The sequence below is a fragment of the Bos mutus genome, chromosome 3 (genome assembly GCF_027580195.1).
Source record: "Bos mutus isolate GX-2022 chromosome 3, NWIPB_WYAK_1.1, whole genome shotgun sequence".
In the NCBI taxonomy this organism is placed as follows: Eukaryota; Metazoa; Chordata; class Mammalia; order Artiodactyla; family Bovidae; genus Bos; species Bos mutus.
This window is the reverse complement of record NC_091619.1, coordinates 32,811,852-32,836,603: the sequence shown is the minus strand read 5'-3', so window position 1 is coordinate 32,836,603 and position 24,752 is coordinate 32,811,852. Positions and strand designations below refer to the sequence as shown.

The window sequence follows — 24,752 nt, the reverse complement described above, 5'->3', positions numbered from 1 at the left end:
CAATCCCTGGTCTGGGAAGATCCCACATGCTGAGAAGCAACTAAGCCCATGTGCCACAACTATTGAGCCAGTGCGCTGGAAGCCCAAGAGCCACAACTTGCATGAAGCCCATGCACCCTAGAGAGTCTGTGCTACACAATAAAAAAAGCCATTGCAATGAGAAGCCTGTGCACAGTAGCCAGAGAACAGCCCCCACTCGCTGCAATGAGAGAAAAGCCCACGCAGCAATGAAGACCAACACAGCCTAATACTTTTATTAAAAAAAAATAAAAAAGAATAGTCGAGTGGGTTGCCATTTCCTTCTCCAGGGGGTCTTCCCGACCCAGGGATCAAACTCATATCTACTGCATTGCAAGCAGATTATTTTGCTGCTGAGCCAGTAGGGAAGCAGAGATAAGGTATTATTCTACATTATAAATGTCATAATTTCTTGTTCATTAAATCTACTTAGTAAAATATAGAGCACATATCTTAAAATACAACTTGTCTACTTTTAATATGAATTCAACTGCATGAATTCTCAAACATGCAGAAGGAATGTCAACTGTGATATTTTTAACTGTTAATAAATTCATACATTAAAAATGCTCTAAAATATATAATGATAACTAAAAAAACAAAAAACCTACAGATTCTTAAAGAAGGGAGAAATGATCTAATTAATAAGAAAACCTAGGTATTCTCTCTCCTCTGAAATAACAAAAAATTCTTTTAAAATTCTATCCAACCGAATAGTATTACTTCTTACAAAATGGATAATTCTAAAAGACCTGAGATGTAATAAACATTACCTCATTTTTTTCTTGCTTAGCTGGTCCTGGATTCTGTGCTCCATTTGCAGGCTCCTTTTCTGAAACTGAACTCTGGCCCAGGATTTCACTGCTGATAGGTCTCTGTGCCTCAACAGGTGTATCACTTCAGGGTAATAAATGAAAAAAAGAAGTAGGGGTAAAGAAAAATGTAATGTAGCTAAAGAAATTTTAATTTAAAAGAGGCATATTTAGCTTAAGTATATATAAAATGCACAAAAACAGATTTTAAACTTTACTTTTTTCTCTTAAGTACTATATGTAAGGGATTAAAAAAAAAATAGAATGTGCTAATAATGAAAGAGCACTGGATTATTAAGCAAGGAGGGTAGGGACTCCCATCTAAAAGAGTATATGTGGCCTTGGGAAATCACTTACATTCTCTGTGGCTCAGCTTCATCTACAAATTAATAGGTCAAATGACCTAAAGCCTAAATTCTCTTAAAGAACTCAATCTGTTATTCTGTTATCCAAACATCAATTTTCTTTCCTCCAATATATTTCAATAAAAAGCTAAGAACAGCTGAGATTTTATTAAAAGGCTTTCTTCAATTTATTTGTACTTAACATAAAAGTGAAATATCTTTCAAGTATTTTTAATGTATACTAATTAGTAAGTTTGATGTCTTCTGTCAGGTTGTTCCTTGTCATCGTCTTAGGCACTGGCAACTTCTACTTTTCATAGTTACACTGTTTAAAAATTTTAATAACTAACATTATCCAAAGATGACAAATACCACATTCACAAAGATTACCTATCAGTAACAGATACCACGGGAACAAGTACAAAAGTAAAGTGAATTTTGTCTTCAATTAATTTGATTATGAGATGACTTCATAATGGCCTCTCCAGGCATAAGTATGTAAGACATATTAAAATAGAGGTCTAGGGTTTAGAAAAGCAGAGCTAGAGAGTCATCTTCACAAAGGTACATTAGGAGCCTAGTAGTCATAAATATCTAGACATATATACACACACATGCACCCTGAGGAGGAAGTAGAAAAGATCTGGGAAGAGTTTTCGGTTACAGGACTATGCTGTAAACTGCTAATGACCAAAGGAAAATGCATTTTAATCCAAAAGTAGAATCTGTAAGAATTATTAACTGTGTAGACAGATTAAAACAATTTTATAAAGTAACATTTAATTTTGCAATTTACACAACATTTCCATATACATTATCTCATTTAATCTGCACAGTGACCTGTAAAATAGATTAAAACTCCCATTTCACAGATGACTAAACAGACTCAAAAAAGGCATGTTCCCAAAACTGCATAGTTAGTAAATAAAGTTAGGACTTGAATCCAGGTCTTCGGACTCCAAATCCAATGCTGGCCCAAGTCTGGGAATAGATTTTTTTTTTCCTGCAATTTAATTTTGAGACCATTATATTGCATAGTCACGGCTTGCATATTTCAACAGCTTTTTCTTCCTTTTTTGAGTTGCTTTCTGTTCAAGTCAAAATATATCCTTCAAAACACTACACACTCTTTTATAAACTTTTCCTGTGGGTTTTATCTTCTTCACCATAGTAACTCAATCATTATATCCTGGGGATGCAGCATGGTGCTAGGACAGAGTAGACAATTAAATATTTTAAAATAAGTACTGAATTCAAACATATATTACCACAAGCAAAAGTCTCTTTATGTGGCATTTTAACATAATTGATCTGAGCTACCCATATTTTCTAATTATTCTTAAAACATTTTTCAAAACCAGGTAAACTTTTTCCAAAATAAATTTTTACACTTTATCAACAGCCAAATAGCTCTTCTATAACATGTTATTTTAAAAAGCCTCTTGAAGAAAGTGAAAGAGGAGTGAAAAAGTTGGCTTAAAGCTCAACATTCAGAAAACGAAGATCATGGATGGCATCTGGTCCCATCGCTTCATGGGAAATAGATGGGGAAACAGTGGAAACTGTCAGACTTTATTTTTCTGGGCTCCAAAATCACTGCAGATGGTGACTGCAGCCATGAAATTAAAAGACGCTTACTCCTTGGAAGGAAAGTTATGACCTACCTAGACAGCATATTCAAAAGCAGAGATATTACTTTGCCAACAAAGGTCCGTCTAGTCAAGGCTATGGTTTTTCCAGTGGTCATGTATGGATGTGAGAGTTGGACTGTGAAGAAGGCTGAGCACCGAAGAATTGATGCTTTTGAACTGTGGTGTTGGAGAAGACTCTTGAGAGTCCCTTGGACTGCAAGGAGATCCAACCAGTCCATCCTAAAAGAGACCAGTCCTGGGTGTTCATTGGAAGGACTGATGCTGAGGCTGAAACTCCAATACTTCGGCCACTTCATGCAAAGAGTTGACTCATTGGAAAAGACTCTGATGCTGGGAGGGATTAGGGGCAGGAGGAGAAGGGAACGACAGAGGATGAGATGGCTGGATGGCATCACCAACTCGATGAACATGAGTTTGGGTGAACTCCGGGAGCTGGTGATGGACAGGGAGGCCTGGTGTGCTAAGATTCCTGGGGTTGCAAAGCATCAGACACGACTGAGCAACTGAACTGAACTGAACTGAACATGATATTAGTAGCCCTTTTGACACACTGTCCTTTCCAAGGGTATGAGCCCCGAAGGAGGGAAATTTGTATTTATTAAGCACCAAGCACGTGCTTACCACTCTGCTAGGAACTTTATCTCATTCTACAAGTCAACACCTTATTTTATAGAGGAGGTCACTGGGGCTCAGAGAGATTAAGTAGCCTCCCAAGATCATGCAGCTAGAAAATGGCAAAGCTACTATTCATACCATAGTCTGGCTCCAAAGACCATGTTCTACTCACTGTTCTACACTGCTTTGCCTCATAAGTTTCCCAGTTTCAGAGACATGACAGATGTTTTCTGGGTTATTACTACTGCTCAGCTAAAAACACATGTATTACTTACCTTTTAACAAGTTACATTTTACCCCTCTATAATGGTCTAATAACTTCACTTCTTTCCATCTTTATTCAGTCAATTCTCAATTACAGTACTTTCTTTACATAGGAAACAGCACATGTAGAGTCAAATTTGGCTAGCTTTTTGTGTTTTTTCTTTTTTCTTTATCAAGACAATCCCACTGGTGCACAGTTCCGAACATGCTATTCATTATATTGACCAAGAAGCTCCTATCATCTCATACACTCAGAAAAATGTCACCAGTTCCCCCAGAAGCTCAGCAACCCAGACAGCAAAAATTTTCTCTAAAGGGATTGAAAAGTCAAAGAAAGGTTTAAGATAGTCTCTACCAATATTCAAGATTCTCTATTCCTTTAGGATTTAAATAATAGGATGCCCTATATTAAATTATACTCATTCATTTTCATCACTAGATATCATCTTTATCTTTCAAATATAAAATACAGAGCAGTAAGATGCCTTAGGAAGTCACCCTAGGCTTTAGGAAGTCCCCTCACTTAACTGATCCTAGAATCCTCTCCTTTCTTTAAAAAACATTAAAGAAAATCACATCCACCATCCCCAACAATCTCACAGCAACTTAACAGAAAATGCTTCCATAAATATTTATCCTGTAATTCTTAAGCCTTAACTAAATATCTCCTCTTGTTTTAATTAGAAACAGAAATTCCGAGTCCAGTGCTTCTTCCTCAATACAGAATGCTGTCAACTATCCTATGTGAATAGTAAAAGTTCCCATTTTTATGCTCTTTTAATAAATTTATTGCAGTCAATAGTAATGATTCATAGTATCAACTCTGAGAACAGGAAACCAGCCATGTGTCCCAATGGGATTCCTGGAAAACTGAGACAGGAAGTTTCTTAAGCCTTGATATAAAGAACTGCTAATCAGGAAATTATTATTTCATGCCAGATTTGAAAGAAAAACTGAGTGGTGGTTTTAACACTTAAATTCCTTATGTGTGTGTATAAATAAATAAATAAATAAATATAAAGAATTACTAAAGATAACTGGAAATAACCAGAGATTTTTATATATATACATATTCAATACAGTAGTATTTACAGGAAACTATCTACTCTCCTACAATAAGGAATTAGGTAAAACTATGATACAGTCATACAAAGGAATAATGCACATACCCTTAATCACTGACCTCAATAAACGTTTAAGAATATGGGAACAATTCATGATCTATCAAGCGAAAAAAAGCAAATTGTATGAAAATATATATAGCACCTTCTCAATTTTTAAAAACGTATTCATAGGAAAAACACTGGTCATCTAAGTGTGAGATTGTGTGGGATTTTAATTCTCTTCCTGATAATCTTCCATTTTCCAAAATTTCTTAGTATGTATTCACTGCCTTTATAACCAGCAAAATGATAATACAGGACATAAAAATAAAGATTTTCCTAGATAATATTAATTATCAAAATTTTTAAAACTCCTTACAAATAAAGTTTTAAAGACTAACTTTCAACTAAAGAGACTTGAACATTTAGAAAACACACACACACCCCAATTAGATTATCTCACACTTATGGAGCTCTACCAATTTTTATAAGCAAATACTTACCGTTCAGGGGATTCTTCATAAATACTGTGACATTCTGTATTCTCAAGCATGAGACTTCTGCTGAGGTTTTGTACTCCTGGATAATGGAAGTTAGCAAAGGAGTGTGACATTGGAGAAGTTTTGTTCCCAAGGTCTGAGATTCTCTTATCGTGACTGGTCAGTCCACAAGTGAGACCATCTAAAGCAGGATTCAGAGAGCGGGTCATATAGGCATCAGCTGATTGAGGCCTTCTCATTGGAGATGATGGATAGGGAGAAAGTTTGCTGATAAGAGGTGTCAAAAGATCAGCATATGCAGCTTTTGTGGGTTTTAGAAGTTTGTCAACATGAATATTAAGCATTTTCTGTTCAAAAGCACAAGAGAAGACCGAAGATGGGAGATTCTGGAGCCATGACAATAAACTCAGATCCAAATCATCACACCCATTACCACATAAGAGGTCAATTCCAAGTAGTACTTCACTTTCTGTAATTTCTTCTCCTGTTGCTTTACTTTGACAAAATTCTACACAGCATTCATAAAGTAGGCCCTTCATTACAAGCTGAAATAAACGATTGTTACTTGCTTTAAAACCAGCCTCACTTAGCTTCCTATCAGCAGGGATGAATTCTGCAACCATGATACAAGCCTCTTCAAAGCAGTGAACTCGTGCAGTGCTGGGATTCCAGTCCTTAAATTCAGCATGATTGGTCAAACGAGGCAAAGTCAAAAGCAAACAGAGCTTGCTGTAGTCATCTTTAGAAGGACAGTACTCTTCCAGGGCATGTAAACATTGCACAGCTTCTTGCATGGTAAATTCCAGCTGTAAAAAACAAAAAAAAAAAGTGCTATAAAGAGAGCATATCCTATGAGATATGAAAACAATGAAAGTATTTTACTCAAAAATACTTTATAAACTTTCACAAACTGTTCAATTGCAAAGGGATACGCTGGTGTCAAAGAATACTCATATAATGGTGGGCTATATAACAACTTTCAAGTGAAGAATCAAAATGTTTTTCTACTACTAAAATAAAGATTTTAAAATTTGGTTATTAGCATATTAAACTTTTACCTAGAAAAAAGTAAGGTAATTCAGACTAATACTATCATTTTCAATGCATAATTTTTAAGACTAAGGATAATTAAGTTTTCAAGCAATGAAACTGAAGCATGCCAACATTCAACTGTTTACTATACCCTGCCATCACTCCAGCTTACTGAAAAGCGAAAGAGCCATTCTCAAACTTGCCTTAGGACAAATGTGTGTGGGAAAGAAAGCAAATCAGGAAAGGCAACATCTACAGTTCACTTTTTACAAAAATGGTGCAGATAGAACAAAAGGAAGCTTAGCTAAAAGACAAAGTAATTTGTACAGTGAATATTATCTTAGGATCATAAGCTTTCAGTGATGTAAAGAACTTCAGAAATTGCATAGCACAGCTTCTATATCTTACCTGTGGGAAAAGGTAGGGTGCAGATTTAACCTAAGTAATCCAGTTGATTAGTGACAAAGACAGAATGAAAATTCTTATTTGACTCATTCATATTCCAGTGTTCTTTCCACTATTTTTTTTTTTTTTTTTTTTTGGTCATGCCATTTGGCATGTGGAAGCTTAGTTCCCTGACCAGGGGTCAAACCCAAATCCTCTGCAGTGGAAGTGCTGAGTCTCAACTGTTAGACTACCAGGGAAGTACCTCTTTCTACCTTTAAACATCATTACCTGGCAAGCATTTCTCTACTATTTCAATGATAACTTACTAGCACTTAATAAAAGTTTCTTTGGTTTTGGATGCAACAATACTAATATTAAAACTTTAAAAGTAACTCTCTAACCAAAAAGAATTTAATATCATTAAATCTAAATTGTCATTAAAAAATAAACATTCTATTAAGAAACACCTCTGGGGAATTCCCTGGCTGTCAGTGGTTAGGGCTCTGCGCTTTCACTGCCAAGGGCCTGGGTTCAACCTCTAGCTGGGAAACTAAGATCCTACAAGTTGTACTGCACAGCCGAAAAATAAAGGGTTTAAAAAAAAAAAATCTCTGGATCAAAGAAAATACTGAAAAGACAGAAATAAGAGGTAAACATAATTCACTTCTGGGATAAGAAAAGAAGCAATGATATACTCATCAAGTCAAACATCTTCGGCTATCTAGATCACCTTAAACAAGAGGGGCACACACTCTCCAACCAAACAGCCATTCGTGTGTATCATCTTTGCCTAAATCACAGAACAAATCCAGAAGCACTACAGATTGAAAGTACTACACCCGTAAAACAACAGATCTTGCCCCACCACCACTCATAAAAACTTTAACTCATGACACGAATCTTTTGTTTTAGTGAATAAAATACTTATGACTGAAACAAGACTATGGCGCAAACCTTCAGGAATAAAAATCTTACATGCTGGGGCTCATCTTCTGCTGACATTGCATTGTTAACACATAAAGCTTCTAAAAACTTCTGCTTCAGGATAATATAACGAAACCTGTGAAAAATAAAATATGAAACATTAAAATGATTAAAAGTTGAATTATAGCACAGGCTATAGTCCATGGGGTTGCAAAGAGTCGGACACGATTGAGTGACTAACACTTTCACTGCCTTTCACTATAGCAATGTCAATGACTAAAAATGAAACTCAAGCTCCTAAAGCAAAATAGGCCAAGTTTTTCTTATAGGATCAATTATTCCTTTTAAAAAAGACTTTAAAAAATTAATTTCCCAATGTCTCATAAATCAAATGTATTTACTAGTTACTGTAAGTACCTTTGCTTTCAAAAAATTCTTAAAAATATCTTATAAGGCTAATCACACTGAAGCCCTGTGTGTGTATGTTCAATCACTCATAAGCCACAATTAAAAGATAGCAAGTAATCACAATTTAATACTCAAAGGAAGGGTTTTTATTTGAAATATTATTTCTAAGCAAACAAGTTTTTATGGAAGATGTCAAAACTCATCTAACATGAAATCAAAACATTTTATATTCCAAATATTTTATTTCCCAAAATATGTCTTTTCTTTTCAAACATGAGAAAAGTCTTATAAAAATGGAGATGAAAGGGTAGAATGAAATGAATAAAACTGCTAAAAAGCCATAAAATAACTGTAGATTTAAAATTTTTTTAAAGGTATTTTTCAGAGAGGGGAAAGGGAGAGTCTACTTGACTTGTCTATGAATCAAAAAATGTTGAGTGCCTTAAGCACTTTAAAGAAAAGTGTTTCTAAGGGCTGAAAGAAAATAATAATGAACCTTCACAGTCATTCTTCCAACCATTGTTATAACAGCAAATATAAACATTTGTTTTGCCAATAAAACAAAATCCCTGCCTTTAAAAAGAAGGGCATCTAATGAAAGCAACTCATCTAATGCACAGTAACAGATGACTGGATAAAGAAGTTATGGTGTGTGTATACACACACACAATAATTACTCAGCCATAAAAAAGAATGAAATAATGCCATTTGCAGCAACACAGATGGACCTAGAGATTGTCACACTGACTGAAGTAAGTCAAAGAAGGCCAAGTATCACATAATATCACTTATAAGTGAAATCTTAAAGAATAGTACAAATGAACTTATTTAAAAAACAGGAACAGAGTTACAGATGTAGAAAACAATCTTAATCATAACAGTGGGAAAAAGGGAAGAGGGATAAAGTAGGAGATTGGGATTGACATATATACACTACTATATATAGAACAGATAACTAATAAGGACCTACTGTTTAGCACAGAGAACTCTACTCAATATTCTGTAATGACTCACACAGGACAAGAATCTAAAAAAGAATGGATATATGTCTATGTATAACTGAATCATTCTGCTGTGTACCTGAAACTAACACATCGTAAACCAACTATACTCCAATAAAAATTTTAAAAAAAGAAGTCATATAAGGAAGCGGAAAACAAAAAATATTGCCATCTGCAAAAACATGGATGGACCTAGAGAATATTGTGCTTACTGAAATAAGTCAAAGAAAGACAAATACTATGTGATAACATTTATATGTGGAATCTAAAAAATAACATAAATAAATATGCTGCTGCCAAGTCGCTTCAGTCGTGTCCGACTCTGCGACCCCATGGATTGCAGCCTACCAGGCTTTTCCGTCCCTGGGATTCTCCAGGCAAGAACACTGGAGTGGGTTGCCATTTCCTTCTCCAATGCATGAAAGTGCAAAGTGAAAGTGAAGTCACTCAGTTGTGTCTGACTCTTAGCGACCCCATGGGCTGCAGCCCACCAGGCTCCTCCAGCCATGGGATTTTCCGGGCAACAGTACTGGAGTGGGGTGCCACTGCCTTCTCCCATAAATGAATATACGTATATACAAAACAGACTCACAGTCATAGACAACAAACTTGTGGTTACTAAAGTTGGTGGTGGGGGATAAGTTAGGGGTATGAGGTTAACAGATGCAAACTACTGTCCATAAAACAGATAAGCAACAAAGATTAACTGTATAGCACAGAGAATTTGTAATAAGCTATAATGGAATATAGTCTGCAAAAATACTGAATCATTATGCTATATACCTGAAACTAACACAGTATTATAAATCAACTATACTTCAACTTAAAAAACAAAAAGAAGAGAATCATCTAAATAATTCCATGGAATATGTATAGGATTCAGCAAGGCTCTGGGTTTCCTGGGTAGCTCAGCAGTAAAGAATCTGCCTGTAATACGAGACCGGGGTTCAACCCTAGGTCAGGAAGATCCCCTGGAGAAGGGAATGGCAACCCACTGCAATATTTGCCTGGAGAATTCCACGGACAAAGGAGCCTGGAGGGCTATAGTCCATGGGATCTCAAAGAGTCGGACACGACTGAGTAACTAACACAGAGAAAGATTTTGAAGGAGTATTAAACCAAGTCTACAAGGAACGGTGAGGGTCTTACAAGAACTGACTCTTGGAAGATGATCAAGCATGTGCTATGTAAAGGCAGAAGATGATGTAAGAAACAGTATTCCAGGTAAATAAACAATGTACAAAAGCCAAAAAGTATCAAATAGCATGAATTATGGAGAATCAGAAACTAACAGGAAGTTTCACTTCTGATAATGGTGGAGTAATTTGTATCTGGCTAACTTTTCTGCAAATAACAATTAAACCCTAGATAAAACCCCAAAATTATTTGAAAGCACCAAAAGGGAAAAAAAAAAAAAAAGGCTAGCACAACTAGAGGGAAGTCAATACATGAAAAAAGGGAACTTTAGGGAGTGAGATTCAAGGGTATAGGGCCTTCCAGTTGAGGTACTCCCCAATCCACACAGCGTGAGCTAAAACTCAAGCAGAAAGCTACAGTTTTACAGATTTTTGAGAAGTCAGAAAAAGGTCTGGTATGCCAGAACTGCTGAAAAGTGGCAGAGAGGGTAGGAGGATCCAAAACAAGAGGAAACCACAATGAACAATATATCAAAATCTACTATATAAACTGTGCCTAAAACCTTGGCCATACCTAAAACTGAAGATGCAAGGGAGACTCCAAACAGCCCAGCAAAAGCAGCAGACTGAAGGTTAAATAACTGAGCAGAGATTTCAACTGACGTCTGTTAGGTGAGGGACAGACTTTGCATTCTGAGTATAACAAAGTATACTCCCTGTATGAATAAAAATCAATAATTTTCTAAAGAAGATAACGGAAATCCAGAGTTTCAACAATGAATCCACAATGTGCAGAATATATTTTAAAAAATGATGAGACATGTGAAAAAAAGAGTGACTTACAGTTAAGAGAAAAGGCAATCAGTAGAAACTAAGCCTGACGTAACCCAGAAGTTGGAATTAGCAAATAAGAACTATTAGTGAACAGTTACTAAAAATAAGTTCAAGGACTTTATTGGGAAATATAGTCACAATGAACAAACAGGAATATCTCAGCAGAAAAATTAGAAATAAAAGTAAATTCTGCAACCAAAAAGTACAATATTTGAAATGAAAAATTCACTGTTTATGGGCAGATTACTAACTGAAGGAAGTGTCAATAAATGTTGAGGGTAAATCAAGACTAAAGAATACACAGAAAAAATGTTTTTAAAAAAGGAACAAAGCTTCAAAACTGTGGAACAATATCAATCTAATACTATATAATTAGAAGGAGAAGAGAAAGGAGCAGAAAAAATTTTTGAAGAAATAACTGCCAAAAACTTCTCAAATTTGATGAAAGACATTAACTTAGATCCAAAAACCTCAGTAAACCCCATGCAGGAAAAATACAAGTAAATCACTGCTGCTAAGTCACTTCAATTGTGTCCGACTCTGTGCGACCCCATTGACGGCAGCCCACCAGGCTCCCCCGTCCCTGGGATTCTCCAGGCAAGAACACTGGAGTGGGTTGCCATTTCCTTCTCCAATGCATGAAAGTGAAAAGTGAAAGTGAAGTCACTCAGTCGTGTCCAACTCTTAGCGACCCCATGGACTGCAGCCTACCAGGCTCCTCCATCCATGGGATTTTCCAGGCAAGAGTACTAGAGTGGGGTGCCATTGCCTTCTCCAAGTAAATCACACATAGGCACAATCAAACTGCTGAAAACCAATGACAAGGAGAAAATCTTGAAGGCAGCTAGTAGAAGAAGAAAAAAAGAAACATTATATACAAGAGAATTAAAAATAACTCTTTGTCAGAAATAATGGAGGTCAGGAAACAATGGAATGACATCTCTAAAATCTTTGTAGTATTATGAAGAAACAACTGCTTCAGATAGTCCCTTGTGATGTTTTATATACAGGCACCGTTGACTAATTTTATATATCAGATAGTAAACTAATTGAAGTACATGCAAGCTGTCCTCTAGAAATGCTCCAACTCAATGGGACTGAGGGTACTATGTGCTAGGAAAGCTAACAGTCTTGTTTTTAAATTTTTGTTTATTGCTTTGTCTTGCTACACTTCTACCAACGATAAGATACCAGAAAGTTTCATATGAAATCTTACCTTTTTTTGTCAAATTTTTCCATACATTCTAGAGGCTGAATGAACTGAAGAACTTCATCCCATTGGCCATCAAGGATTAGTTGCCTATATAAAGAAAAATCCATGCCTGCTATCAAATTTATGTTACACTAGTTAAAAGCAGAATAGATGACAAGATAACATTAGAACATCACAAAGCAGGTAATAAGATTAATATTTTACTTGATTCCTTAACCACCGTAATAAAATTAACTTTCCCCATAAATTATTTGTAACAACATATGCTATTTGAGAAGAATCTCTGAACCTGCACCCACTCCTAATTCTAAAATGTTTTTCTTCACCTATGTAAAAACACTGAACTAAATCGAAAAGTTTATTTATTTCCCCACTATTAAAGTTATTCTGTATTATTCAGGGGCCAGTGTGTAGGTGTGTCCCAGTCTAAGTCAGTGGGTCTCAACTTGGGGCAGCTTTGCCCCCTGGAGACATCTGGCACTGTGTGGGGACATTTTTGGTTGTCACAACTGGGGTGTGACCAGCATTTACAGGGTATGGGTGAGAGGAACTGCTAAATATCCTACATCCTGCGATGCACAGGACAACTCCCACACTCACACAACAAGATGTTAACAGCACTAAGGCTGAAAAACTGCTCTAAATGTGACTTCAACATCTTGGAGGCCATCTAACTAAATTTAATATATACTAAAGTTTACATTCTGAGAATGAAAACAGTAATGAATAATACCAGGTTTCTCTGACTTAAGTGGTCTATGGGAACTTCCAAAAGTTATAAGGCTTTTAGATTACTGTTCTTTCTTAAAAGTTATTTCCCTACTTACACATTTTCAGAACAGAAAATTTAAAAAGGAAGAAACAAGCAAGAAGATCTACATAAGATTGTCAATTTTTAAAATTCTACAAAGAATGAATAGTAATAAAAAGCAATCACAATATATAACATAATCATTTTATAAAGGGACATTTTAACATTTAAAAAGTAGGAAGGATATAATTTCAAAGGTGAGCCCTTTAAGATGAATACATTAGAAGAATACATTTAGTTTAATGAAAAATTTCCTATTCTTTAACTCTTTGCATTTCACCTTAGACCAGTAAAACTTCACCACAAACCAACGGGTTCCTGCAGAGGGATATCAGAGAGCCACTACTAAATTCCAGGAATAGCAATACTTGAAAGACAAAGCCCGAAGAATACTGCCTTAGTATTGGTTCCTGCTACACATTTCATTGACTAAGCTCCCTAGGGCTCAGTGACATTCATATTAAATACAGGGAAGTGCAATGAATTTAAATAAACTTTCCTGATATAATAAAGCTTTTTAAAAAGTTCCTTCTTCATGAGTTAGAAACACTTCATTTTCATTTCACAAAATGCTACATATCCAAGAATCTGTACTCCCTGTCAAGGACATTTGGTATCACATAAGCACAGAATACATCTCTGTCTGGAAATTTGGGTTTTTCTTTTTCCATCCAATTCAAGGAAGGATATATTTAGCTTTCCATTTTGGCAAACATGTTAACTCCCTTTTGCTCTGCAATTCCATCTCCAAGAAACTTGTTCTAAGGAAATAATCCAAGATACAGAAAAAGTCATATGTATGAAAGATGCTCAGTAGAGCATTTAAGAAAACCTGGAAACAATTTAATTGTCTAAAAATAGGGAAATTATTAGGAAATTAAGTAAACTGAACAATTTAAAAGCAAAAATTTATAATCACACAGAGAATTCTTATAATGTTAATGGACAGAATAGGATACAAATTATAAAAGCAAAACAAAATTGCTGGTTTTTTAATATGCATCAAAAACTATGTGTGGACGTTGAGGTGATTTTTCTTATTTTTCTATATTTTCTACAAAGAGTATATTTATATGAGTATGTTTTATTTCTACAGCCACAAGAGATATTTCAGAAATATTTTAAGTTTACAGTCTCTGATTTCTTAATAGAGTATCTTTTACATGATGCCACAACCATAATAGAGTTGTGACTCTTTTTAATGAATCTTTGGATCTTACTCCTGAAAATATTCTACAGAAAACTTTATTTTGTAAAGTCTCATTATAGAAATAAACCTTAAAAAATTATACTTACTTTTCATGATTATAAACACCTACCTATATTGTACCTATTATCTTATTAATACTTAACATTTCTTGGAATGAGCTACAAACCTTACAGTGATAATGAAATCGTACCTCAGGAAAAGCATATCATCAGAAAACAGGCCATTTATGACTCCACTTTCCTTCTCAAGGGCCAACATACTAATATGGAGCTTCTTTGAATTCAAGAAGTCTAAGATTAGCTTAATGATTTCGACCTCTTTTACATTCACTGTTTCTTCAGCCGTCATGTCGATAGCCTAAATATTAAACAAAATAAAAACAAAAATTAGTTCTACTGTTTTACTTCTAAGCATTATTAACTACATGGAGACTACACATAACAAGTTTCTTGGAAATAATTAGTACAGGTATTCAAAGTGAAATTAATGTAATATTTGTCAAAACCAAGTCATTCTTTGAGGTATGACATAGGTATAGCTATGATTTTTTTAAGTGTTTATCTTCGAGAGATATACATTGGAATTACAGATTGATATGAAGTCTGAGATTTGCTTCAAAATAATACAACAGGCACATGGCAGGAAGTAAAGAAAAAATAATAATCATGACTATTAAAGTAGGGTAATAGGTAAACGGAGGTTCATAATATTTGCTATGGTCTGAACATCAGTGTCTTCCCAAAATTCATATGTTAAGTGATGGTATTAGGAGGAAAGACCTTTGGGAGGTGATTAGGTAATGAGGACAAAGCCCTCATGATTAGGATTAGTGCCCTTGTAAAAGACACCCCAGTTTTCCTGGTGGTCCAGTGGTTAAGACTCCACGCTTCTACTGCAATGGGCAACCAGTAGTTCCTAGTTGGGGAACTAAAATCCTGCATTGCCTCTCGGCATGGCCAAATAAAAATGAAAAATTAAATTTAAAAAAGTAATAATAATTAAAAAGTAAAAGAGACCCCAGAAAGCTAGCTTACCCCTCTCTCTTAGGAGAATACAATGTGACTCAGCAGTCTGCAACTAGCAAGAGGTCTCTCACAGAACCTAACCATGCTAGCATCCTTATCTCTGACTCCCAGCATCTAGAATTGTGAGCACTAAATTTCTTCTATATATAGATCACCGAGTCTATGGTATCCTATTACAGCACCTCAGATGAACTAAGATAATATTATTCTGTCTACTCATACATATGTATAAAATTTGCAATAAAGAATATTTTTAAAGTCACAAATATCCAAACCATGTTTAGCTATGTCCTATATACTCATTCAATAAGCACTGGATATCTTTTCTTTGTGATATACACTGTCCTGTACTCACTCTGTCCTTAAGAAGTTTACAGAATGTAGCAGCAACATGTAAAATATTGTACTCTATACTTTGGAACCAAATAAAACAAGGCTGATTGAAAAGCGCAACTTTAAGTAATATTGGTACTATCAACATAAACATCAATGATATTTCAGTTCTTTCAAATCCCTTCTCTTACCTGTTAAGTCTGCAGTGATACAACTGAGCTCACAAGTTAATCATGAAGAATTAGAACTAAGAGGAATTCTGAAGAGCATTAGGTCAACATTCTCATTTTAAAGATGAGACCACACAACTTAAATGCCCTAAGTTGTTGCAGTTTTCAAAAGTCCAGGCTCAGAGCAATACAAAAGAATAGCAAGCTAAGGAGACTGGTTGCAAACAAACGTGATCAGATAAAACAGCATCTTTCCCACAGGACCAATTATCTTTAATCAAATGCACAGAAATATAAATATATACATGTATGCATACAGGTTTATTTTTTTCAATTTGTTTACTATTTTGACAATTCATTTCTTCATAATGAGAATTAATTACAATCATGTGGCAGACTAGAATGCTCATCAGATTAGTATATTTTTTCTCTTAGGTGAAGAAGGCACTAAACCAAGGACAGAGCACGGGAAAGTAATTAGGACTCAAATAAGTAATGACATCAGACTAAGCTAATCTCATACATCCATCTCCACAGTAAGGACATGCCTACCTCAGGAAACAGACAAATCACAAATTCTCCCCCAACAGGCCAGTCACCCAACTCCTCATGCTTTGGGTTTCCCTTTGCTGTCTTCTGAGCTGACTACCCTTCTGTTCATAGACTTTGTTCAAAAGACTTTGTACGATAAAATTAATGATACTTCCATTCAATAAATTCTGATCATATTTCACAATTGTCTCTCTGAGATTATTCCTAGAGCACACTGATTTTAGCATTCCCCAAATCTTCAGATAGTTCTTACTAGAAAAGAATTGTTGTTGTTTAGTCACTAAGTCATGCCCAACACTTTGCAACCCCGTGAAGCCTGCCAGCCTCCTCTGTCCATGTGATTTCCCAGGCAAAAATACTGGAGTGAGTTGCCATTTCCTCCTCCAAGGGATCTTCCTGACCCAGGGATCAAACCCACGTCTCCTGCTTTGGCAGGAGAATCCTTTACCAATGAGCCACTGCTAATTTAACTCCCAGAAAAATAACTGAAAAGCTGCCTCAAAAGTTCTTAGAGGGCACTTCATTTAAATCACCATATACCAATTACACAACCTAATATAGAATTGAGACCATAACTTTCTAACATTCAATACATACAATGATATTAAATAGTTTATAGGCCTCATATTATTCAACATTCAGTTTAATACTAAGTAACTCTGGAGTTATTATACTTTGAATCTATGGCAACAGTCCCACTTAAATTTAAATCATAACCACAAGTTTCACGCTGCCATCATTTCTGATCAGTCAATAAAGCCTAAGAGAAGTAGTATATTCCAACAATACATATTTTACAATGATTTTATACTTAGATTTTGAATAGATGCAAAAAATACACCTTAATTAACCGGAATTATTCAGGGTTTTAAAAAATTAATTTAAAACATAAGTTTTAATTCTAAACTGTAGAATTCCCAGTAGAAAAGTATACTTTAATTATCCAAACCAGAATTTTAACTCTTATAAACATTACTGTTGCTAGATACAACATAAAACATAGGTACATAATGACTATATTTTAGAATTATAATTTTTGAACACACCCTCTGTTACTGCAGCATTTGAAGAAGCTCCCAAAATCCTAGCTGTATATATTTTAAAGATAACATATAAAAGCATAATCCATCAACATTTTTTAATCTCCTTAAACTATTAGTCACTACAAAGGTAAGATTTTCCTCTAATTTGGAGAAGTAGAATTCAGTAATAAATGCCTCTTCCTCTTCCCTCAGGGAGACTATAAATCAGTAAGATTCTACTAGCTTCAGTTCAGTTCAGTTCAGTTCAGTCGCTCAGTCGTGTCTGACTCTTTGCGACCCCATAAATCGCAGCACGCCAGGCCTCCCTGTCCATCACCAACTCCCGGAGTTCACTCAGACTCAAGTCCATTGAGTCAGTGATGCCATCCAGCCATCTCATCCTCTGTCGTCCCCTTCTCCTCCTGCCCCCAATCCCTCCCAGCGTCAGAGTCTTTTCCAATGAGTCAACTCTTCACATGAGGTGGCCAAAGTACTGGAGTTTCAGCTTTAGCATCATTCCTTCCAAAGAAATCCCAGGGCTGATCTCCTTCAGAATGGACTCGTTGGATCTCCTTGCAGTCCAAGGGACTCTCAAGAGTCTTCTCCAACACCACAGTTCAAAAGCATCAATTCTTCGGTGCTCAGCCTTCTTCACAGTCCAACTCTCACATCCATACATGACCACAGGAAAAACCATAGCCTTGACTAGAAGGGCCTTTGTTGGCAAAGTAATGTCTCTGCTTTTGAATATGCTATCTAGGTTGGTCATAACTTGCCTTCCAAGGAGTAAGCGTCTTTTAATTTAATGGCTGCAGTCACCATCTGCAGTGATTTTGGAGCCTAAAAAAATAAAGTCTGACACTGTTTCCACTGTTTCCCCATCTATTTCCCAAGAAGTGATGGGACTGGATGCCATGATCTTCGTTTTCTGAATGTTGAGCTTTAAGCCAACTTTTTCACTCTCCACTTTCACTTTCATCAAGAGGCTTTTTAGTTCCTCTTCACTTTCTGCCATAAGGGTGGTGTCATCTGCATATCCGGACAAGGCAATGGCACCCCACTCCAGTATTCTCACCTGGAAAATCCCATGGACAGAGGAGCCTGGTAGGCTGCAGTCCATGAGGTTGCTAAGAGTCGGACATGACTGAGCGACTTCACTTTCGCTTTTCACTTTCATGCATTGGAGAAGGAAATGGCAACCCACTCCAGTGTTCTTGCCTGGAGAATCCCAGGGACGGCGGAGCCTGGTGGGCTGCTGTCTCTGGGGTCGCACAGAGTCGGACATGACTGACGTGACTTAGCAGCAGCAACAGAAGCAGCATCTGCATATCTGAGGTTATTGATATTTCTCCCAGCAATCTTGATTCCAGCTTGTGCTTCTTCCAGTCCAGCGTTTCTCATGATGTACTCTGCATATAACTTAAATAAGCAGGGTGACAATATACAGCCTTGACAGACTCCTTTTCCTATTTGGAACCAGTCTGTTGTTCCATGTCCAGTTCTAACTGTTGCTTCCTGACCTGCATACAGGTTTCTCAAGAGGCAGGTCAGGTGGTCTGGTATTCCCATCTCGTTCAGAATTTTCCACAGTTTATTGTGATCCACACAGTCAAAGGCTTTGGCATAGTCAAGAAAGCAGAAACAGATGTTTTTCTGGAACTCTCTTGTTTTTTCGATGATCCAATGGATGTTGGCAATTTGATCTCTGGTTCCTCTGCCTTTTCTAAAACCAGCTTGAACATGTGGAAGTTCACGGTTCACGTATTGCTGAAGCCTGGCTTGGAGAATTTTGAGCATTACTTTACTAGCATGTGAGATGAGTGCAATTGTGCGGTAGTTTGAGCATTCTTTGGCATTGCCTTTCTTTGGGATGGGAATGAAAACTGACCTTTTCCAGTCCTGTGGCCACTGCTGAGCTTAGGAACCACTAATATTATTTTTAATGTGACAGACAGTACATAAATGTTCATAATTATTACTTGAATTAATTTAAGATGCAAAAAAAAAGTCAATGAAGAAATGTCTCTTAAAAAGTACAGAGTAGCAGAGCAGCAATGAAGACACAGACAGAGAACGGACTCGTAGACACAGCAGGGGAAGGAGAGGCTGGGCAAACTGAGAGGACAGCATGGAGACATATATATTACTGCATGCGAAACAGATAGCAAGTGGGAATTTGCTGTTTAATACAGGGAGCTCAACCTAGAGGGATGGCATAAAGTGGGAGATGGGAGCTGGGAGCTCTGGAGGGAGGGGCCTATGTATACCTGTGGCTGATTCATGTTGATATATGGCAAAGGCCAACACCATATTGTAGAGCAATTATCCTACAAGGAAAAAAAAGTAGAGTAGATGATTTTGTTTGCAACTCTTCTAAAAGCCATTCAATGGCTATCATCAAAAAAATCCACAAACAACAAATGCTGGAGAGGGTGTAGAGAGAAGGGAACCCTCCTACACTGTTGGTGGGAATGTAAATTGGCACAGCCAGTATCAGTTCAGTCCAGTTCAGTCGCTCAGTCGTGTCCGACTCTTTGAGACCCAATGGACTGCAGCACACCAAGCTTCCCTGTCTATCACCAACTCCGGAAGCTTACACAAACTCGTGTCCATCAAGTCGACTATGGAGAACAGTATTGACGGCCCTTAAAAAACTAAAAATAGAGCTATCATATGACCCTACAATCCTACTCCTGAGCATACATCTGGAGAAAAACATGATCCAAAAGGATGCACCCTAATGTTCACTGCAGCACTGCTTACAATAGCCAAGACATAGAAGCAACCTACATGTCCATCGACAGAGAAATGGACAAAGAAGATGCACATACATGCAAAGAAATAATATTCAGCTGTTAAAAAGAATAAAATAAGGCCATTTGCAGCAACTCGGATGGACCTAGAGAGTGTTATACTGAGAGAAGTCAGTCCAACTGACAAAGAGAAATATTGTATGACATTCCTTATACCTGGAATCTAAAAAGAAATGATACAAATGAACTTACTTACAAGACAGAAAGAGACTCACAGACTTAGAAAACAAGCTTATGGTCACCAGAGGGAAGGGATAGTTAGGGAGTTGGGGAAGGTCATGTACACACTGCTATATTAAAAATGGATAACCAACAAGGACCTATAGTATAGTACATGGAACTTGACTCAATGTTATGTGCCAGGATGGCACATGGGAGACAGGTCTGGGGGAGGATGGATACATGTACATGTATGGCTGAGTCCCTTCACTGTTCACCTGAAACTACCACAACATTGTTAATTAGTTATACTCTAACACAAAAGAAAAAGTTTGAAAAAAAAAGATATACATTTAAAATAAGTACTTGAAATACATGTTTAATCTACTTATTAGAAAAATTAATAAATAAAATGAAACCCATTCAAGGGAATTCCCTGGCAGTCCAGTGGTTAGGCATCCATGCTTTCACTACCAATGATCCAGGTCTGATCCCTGGTCAGGGAATTAAGATCCCATGGCGGGGCCAAAAAAAAAAAGTCATTCTAAAGGATAAAGCTCCAGCCCTTCAATCTATTCAGCCAAATCAGCCTTGATAACATCTTAGGTAGATATGCCAGCCCATGTACATGCGTGCTCACCAAGCAGAATTTATAATATATAGGGCCAACAATAAAGTGTATTCCACGTAAAACAGAAAAAAAAATTGGGGTAGGGAGGATCAGATTGTTTCAATATTTTCATACTAAAAGATTTGCTATTAAAAAATAAATCTCAAAACGTGAACTCTATGAATTTTCCTCTAAGAAATAAATGTTTACTCATATTCAATAATGAAGTAAGGAAAAAAGAGTTTTTTTTAATAAGTAAATATATCTGGAAATGAGCTAGACAGAGGTCAGTATTTTAGTACTAAGATACAATTAACATCTACAGAAACTAAATTCCAGATGGGGTCTCTATATGGACTCCTGCTGATAACTATCTAAGTGAATCAAGATTAAAAGAATGTATTAGAGGGGAAAAAAAAATAAAATTATTTTTAGAAATCTAAGATTAAAGGTAAAATGTTAGCAATAGATAAGAAAAAAAAGAATGGTAATAGAAATATATTGACTTCTATGTATATTTCCATACATAGATATGAAAAATGTTTCATGAAAAAATATCAGCTTTCTAACCAAACATAAATAGGTATTTAAATGTCCCTTTGCAATGAGGTACTTTCACTAACTTATAATACAAAATAGGAAGGAAGAAAATGCAGAAGGCTAAGAATGATTCAAAAGCATTAAGGCAATTAGGGCACATCCATTAAATATTTTATAGTCAAGAAAAAAAAGTGTTTAAGAAAGGCTCCATTAGTCCCTATCCCCATCCTAAACAATAAACACTGCTTTCTTTTAACTTTCCAAGAATTAGAGTGCCTAACGCTGAACAATAGTGCTTCACCATTCCAGTTTACTGGCAAAAATGCAGATGAGGAAATGAAGTTATTATGAAGATTTTTTACAAAATAGCAAACTGCAACGTAAGACTACTGTAACTTCTCCTTTAAAAAAAAAAAAAAGAGGGAGGGGGAAAAACGTCCTAGCTCTTAAATAAAAAAGCTTTCCAAAAACTTATGCTGCTGCCAGATTACTAACTACAAATATCTGGTCCTTCAGGAATATCAATGTGACATTGCAAGTCACTTAATTTCTACTGGCCTCAATTTCTTCACACATAAAATAAGAGGGTTATTTAGTTTGTCTAATTTCTATGATTTTCCTTCAAGTTTTACATTTGTTTTAACTCACATTTCAATAACAGGAAGTATATTTTCTTAGCGGGAAATATCAAGTCTGGAATAATCAGAAGTCTCTGATTCTAAGGTCAGTTTAACAAGAGAAAAGAAAGATTTGTTTTAGATCATTTACGTCAACAAAAGAAAAGCCCTTCTAAAAAAAAAAAAAAAAAAGAAAAGCCCTTCTAACTGCAAGGCCCTGTCACGTCTACTAATCAGCTAGCATGGATGCAGCATGTGTCCCTTCTTACTGCTGACAGCTGCTCTCTATTCATCAATTATTTTAATTTACCTTCTGGAACTGTGAATGATTTTTAGCCTGAAGAACAAATTACATTTAAAGCAGGTGCAGCTTTATAAAACTATAAAAAGAAAAGAATCAATTAACATAAAAATACGTTGTATATATGCATAAAATATCTCTGGCAATAGACACAAGAAACTGATAAAACTGGTTATCTCCATGAGGGGAAAATGGATAATAAACAACAGAAATGGAATGGATAATAAAGACGAAAAATGGTATCACTATATACCCTTTTGTACCTTTTTAATTTTGGACCATGTGCAATTATTACCTATTCCAAAAATTTTAAATATTTTATATGAAATTTATATATTATATTTATAATTTAAATATTACATATGAAACATATATTCCTGGTAACTCAGCTGGTAAAGAATCTGCCTGCACTGCAGGAGACCCTGGTTCAGTTCCTAGGTCAGGAAGATCCCCTGAAGAAGCAATAGGCTACTCACTCCAATATTCTTGCCTAGAGAATCCCCATGGACAGAAGAGCCTGGCAGACTACAGTCCATGGAGTCTCAATGGATCAAACACAACTGAGTGACTAAAACAACACACACATGAAATATAATGACTTTCCAATTGCAAATAACTGGAAATAATTAGACTATAAGGAATATAATATATTCATTATTTATATATATAACAAAGCAATAACATTTCAGAATGATTTGTATTTTTTTCATAAACTGAGACCCTCTTCTCAGATTCTATTCAAATATTATTTCAATCTTTATAAGATAAAAGTATTTGTATTATTTTCATATTCAAACCCACAAATATTTTTTAAATACATTTAATTACTAAAGTACTAAAAAAAATGTACAAGATAGGTAGACACATACTGTGTAATTCAGTCACATAAAATCCAGGAAAGGTAAATTAAAAAACTGCCAAATTTGGCACTAAAAATGTAAAATGTAAATCTTCCATTTAACAGAAGTTCCCATGAACAAGGTAATAGATAAGGGACAAGGACCAAATATAATACAAATGGCTAAAAGATTACCATCCAGAACATAAAAATAGCATCTTCAAATCAGTATCTCCCCCAAAATTCCAGGTGAACAACAATTCACAGCACTAAAAATAACCCAAAAAATTGATGAAAAGATGTTCAACTTCACTAGAAATATTAAAATAAGATACCAACAATGGCAAAATTTAAAAGACCTGATACTATCTAGAGTTGCCAAGAGTGTGAGTAAATGCCCCTTCACACACACCATGTTAAGAATATAAATTGGGGACTTCCCTGGGGATTCAGTGGTTAGGATTCCATGTTTCCACCACAGTGGGCACAGGTTCAAACCCTAGTTGGGGAAATAAGACTCTATATGCTGCACAGTATGACCAAAAATCTTTAAAAATACATAATGAAAGAAAGAATATAAATTGGGACAAACTTTTGGAGAGAGAATTTGACAGTATGAAATTTTCATCTATGAAAATTTTCTATGAAAATTTTAAATGCATATACTCTTCGACTCACCAATTCCAATTCTATTTCTAGGAACCCATTCTGCAAAAATATACAAATAGGTACAAAGATACATACACAATACATGAACCGTGAACTTTCACATGTTCAAGCTGGTTTTAGAAAAGGCAGAGGAACCAGAGATCAAATTGCCAACATCCACTGGATCATAGAAAAAGCAAGAGAGTTCCAGAAAAACACTTATTTCTGCTTTATTGACTATGTCAAAGCCTTTAACTGTGTGGTTTACAATAAACTGTGGAAAATTCTGAAAGAGATGGGAATACCAGACCACCTGACCTGCCTCCTGAGAAACCTATATGCAGGTCAGGAAGCAACACTTAGAACTGGACATGGAACGACAGACTGGTTCCAAATAGGAAAAGGAGTATGTCAAGGCTGTAATATTGTCATCCTGCTTATTTAACTTTTATGCAGAGTACATCATGAGAAACACTGGGCTGGAAGAAGCACAAGCTGGAATCAAGATTGCCGGGAGAAATATCAATAACCTCAGATACGCAGATGAAACCACCCTTATGGCAGAAAGTGAAGAGGAACTAAAGAGTCTCTTGATGAAAATGAAAGAGGAAAGTGAAAAACTTGGCTTAAAATTCAACATTCAGAAAACTAAGATCATGGCTTCCTGTCCCATCACTTCATAGCAAACAGATGGGGAAACAGTGGCTGACTTTATTTTTTTGGGCTCCAAAATCACTGCAGATGGTGACTGCAGCCATGAAATTAAAAGATGCTTACTCCTTGAAAGGAAAGTTATGACCAACCTAGACAGCATATTAAAAAGCAGACATTACTTTGTCAACTAAGGTCCATCTAGTCAA

General features: G+C 35.9%; 1 protein-coding gene across 6 annotated transcripts in view; it reads right to left on the bottom strand.

Annotated features, from left to right (window-relative positions):
• Window positions 1–24,752, bottom strand: part of WDR47 (WD repeat domain 47) — a 62,081-nt gene that overhangs the window by 25,042 nt on the left and 12,287 nt on the right. For 2 of the 6 annotated variants that reach the window (XM_070367561.1, XM_070367562.1), the window contains exons 2-7: window positions 19,634–19,693; window positions 14,455–14,621; window positions 12,247–12,330; window positions 7,682–7,787; window positions 5,312–6,114; window positions 792–915 (exon numbers count right to left, since the gene is read on the bottom strand). In XM_070367561.1, coding sequence (XP_070223662.1) covers window positions 792–915; window positions 5,312–6,114; window positions 7,682–7,787; window positions 12,247–12,330; window positions 14,455–14,621; window positions 19,634–19,648 — 1,299 coding nt within the window. In that variant the 5' untranslated portion in view covers window positions 19,649–19,693. Of the gene's footprint in view, window positions 1–791; window positions 916–5,311; window positions 6,115–7,681; window positions 7,790–12,246; window positions 12,331–14,454; window positions 14,622–19,633; window positions 19,694–24,752 lie in introns of those variants that run through there. The other 4 variants (XM_070367563.1, XM_070367565.1, XM_070367564.1 and 1 more) reach the window with 3 other exon arrangements.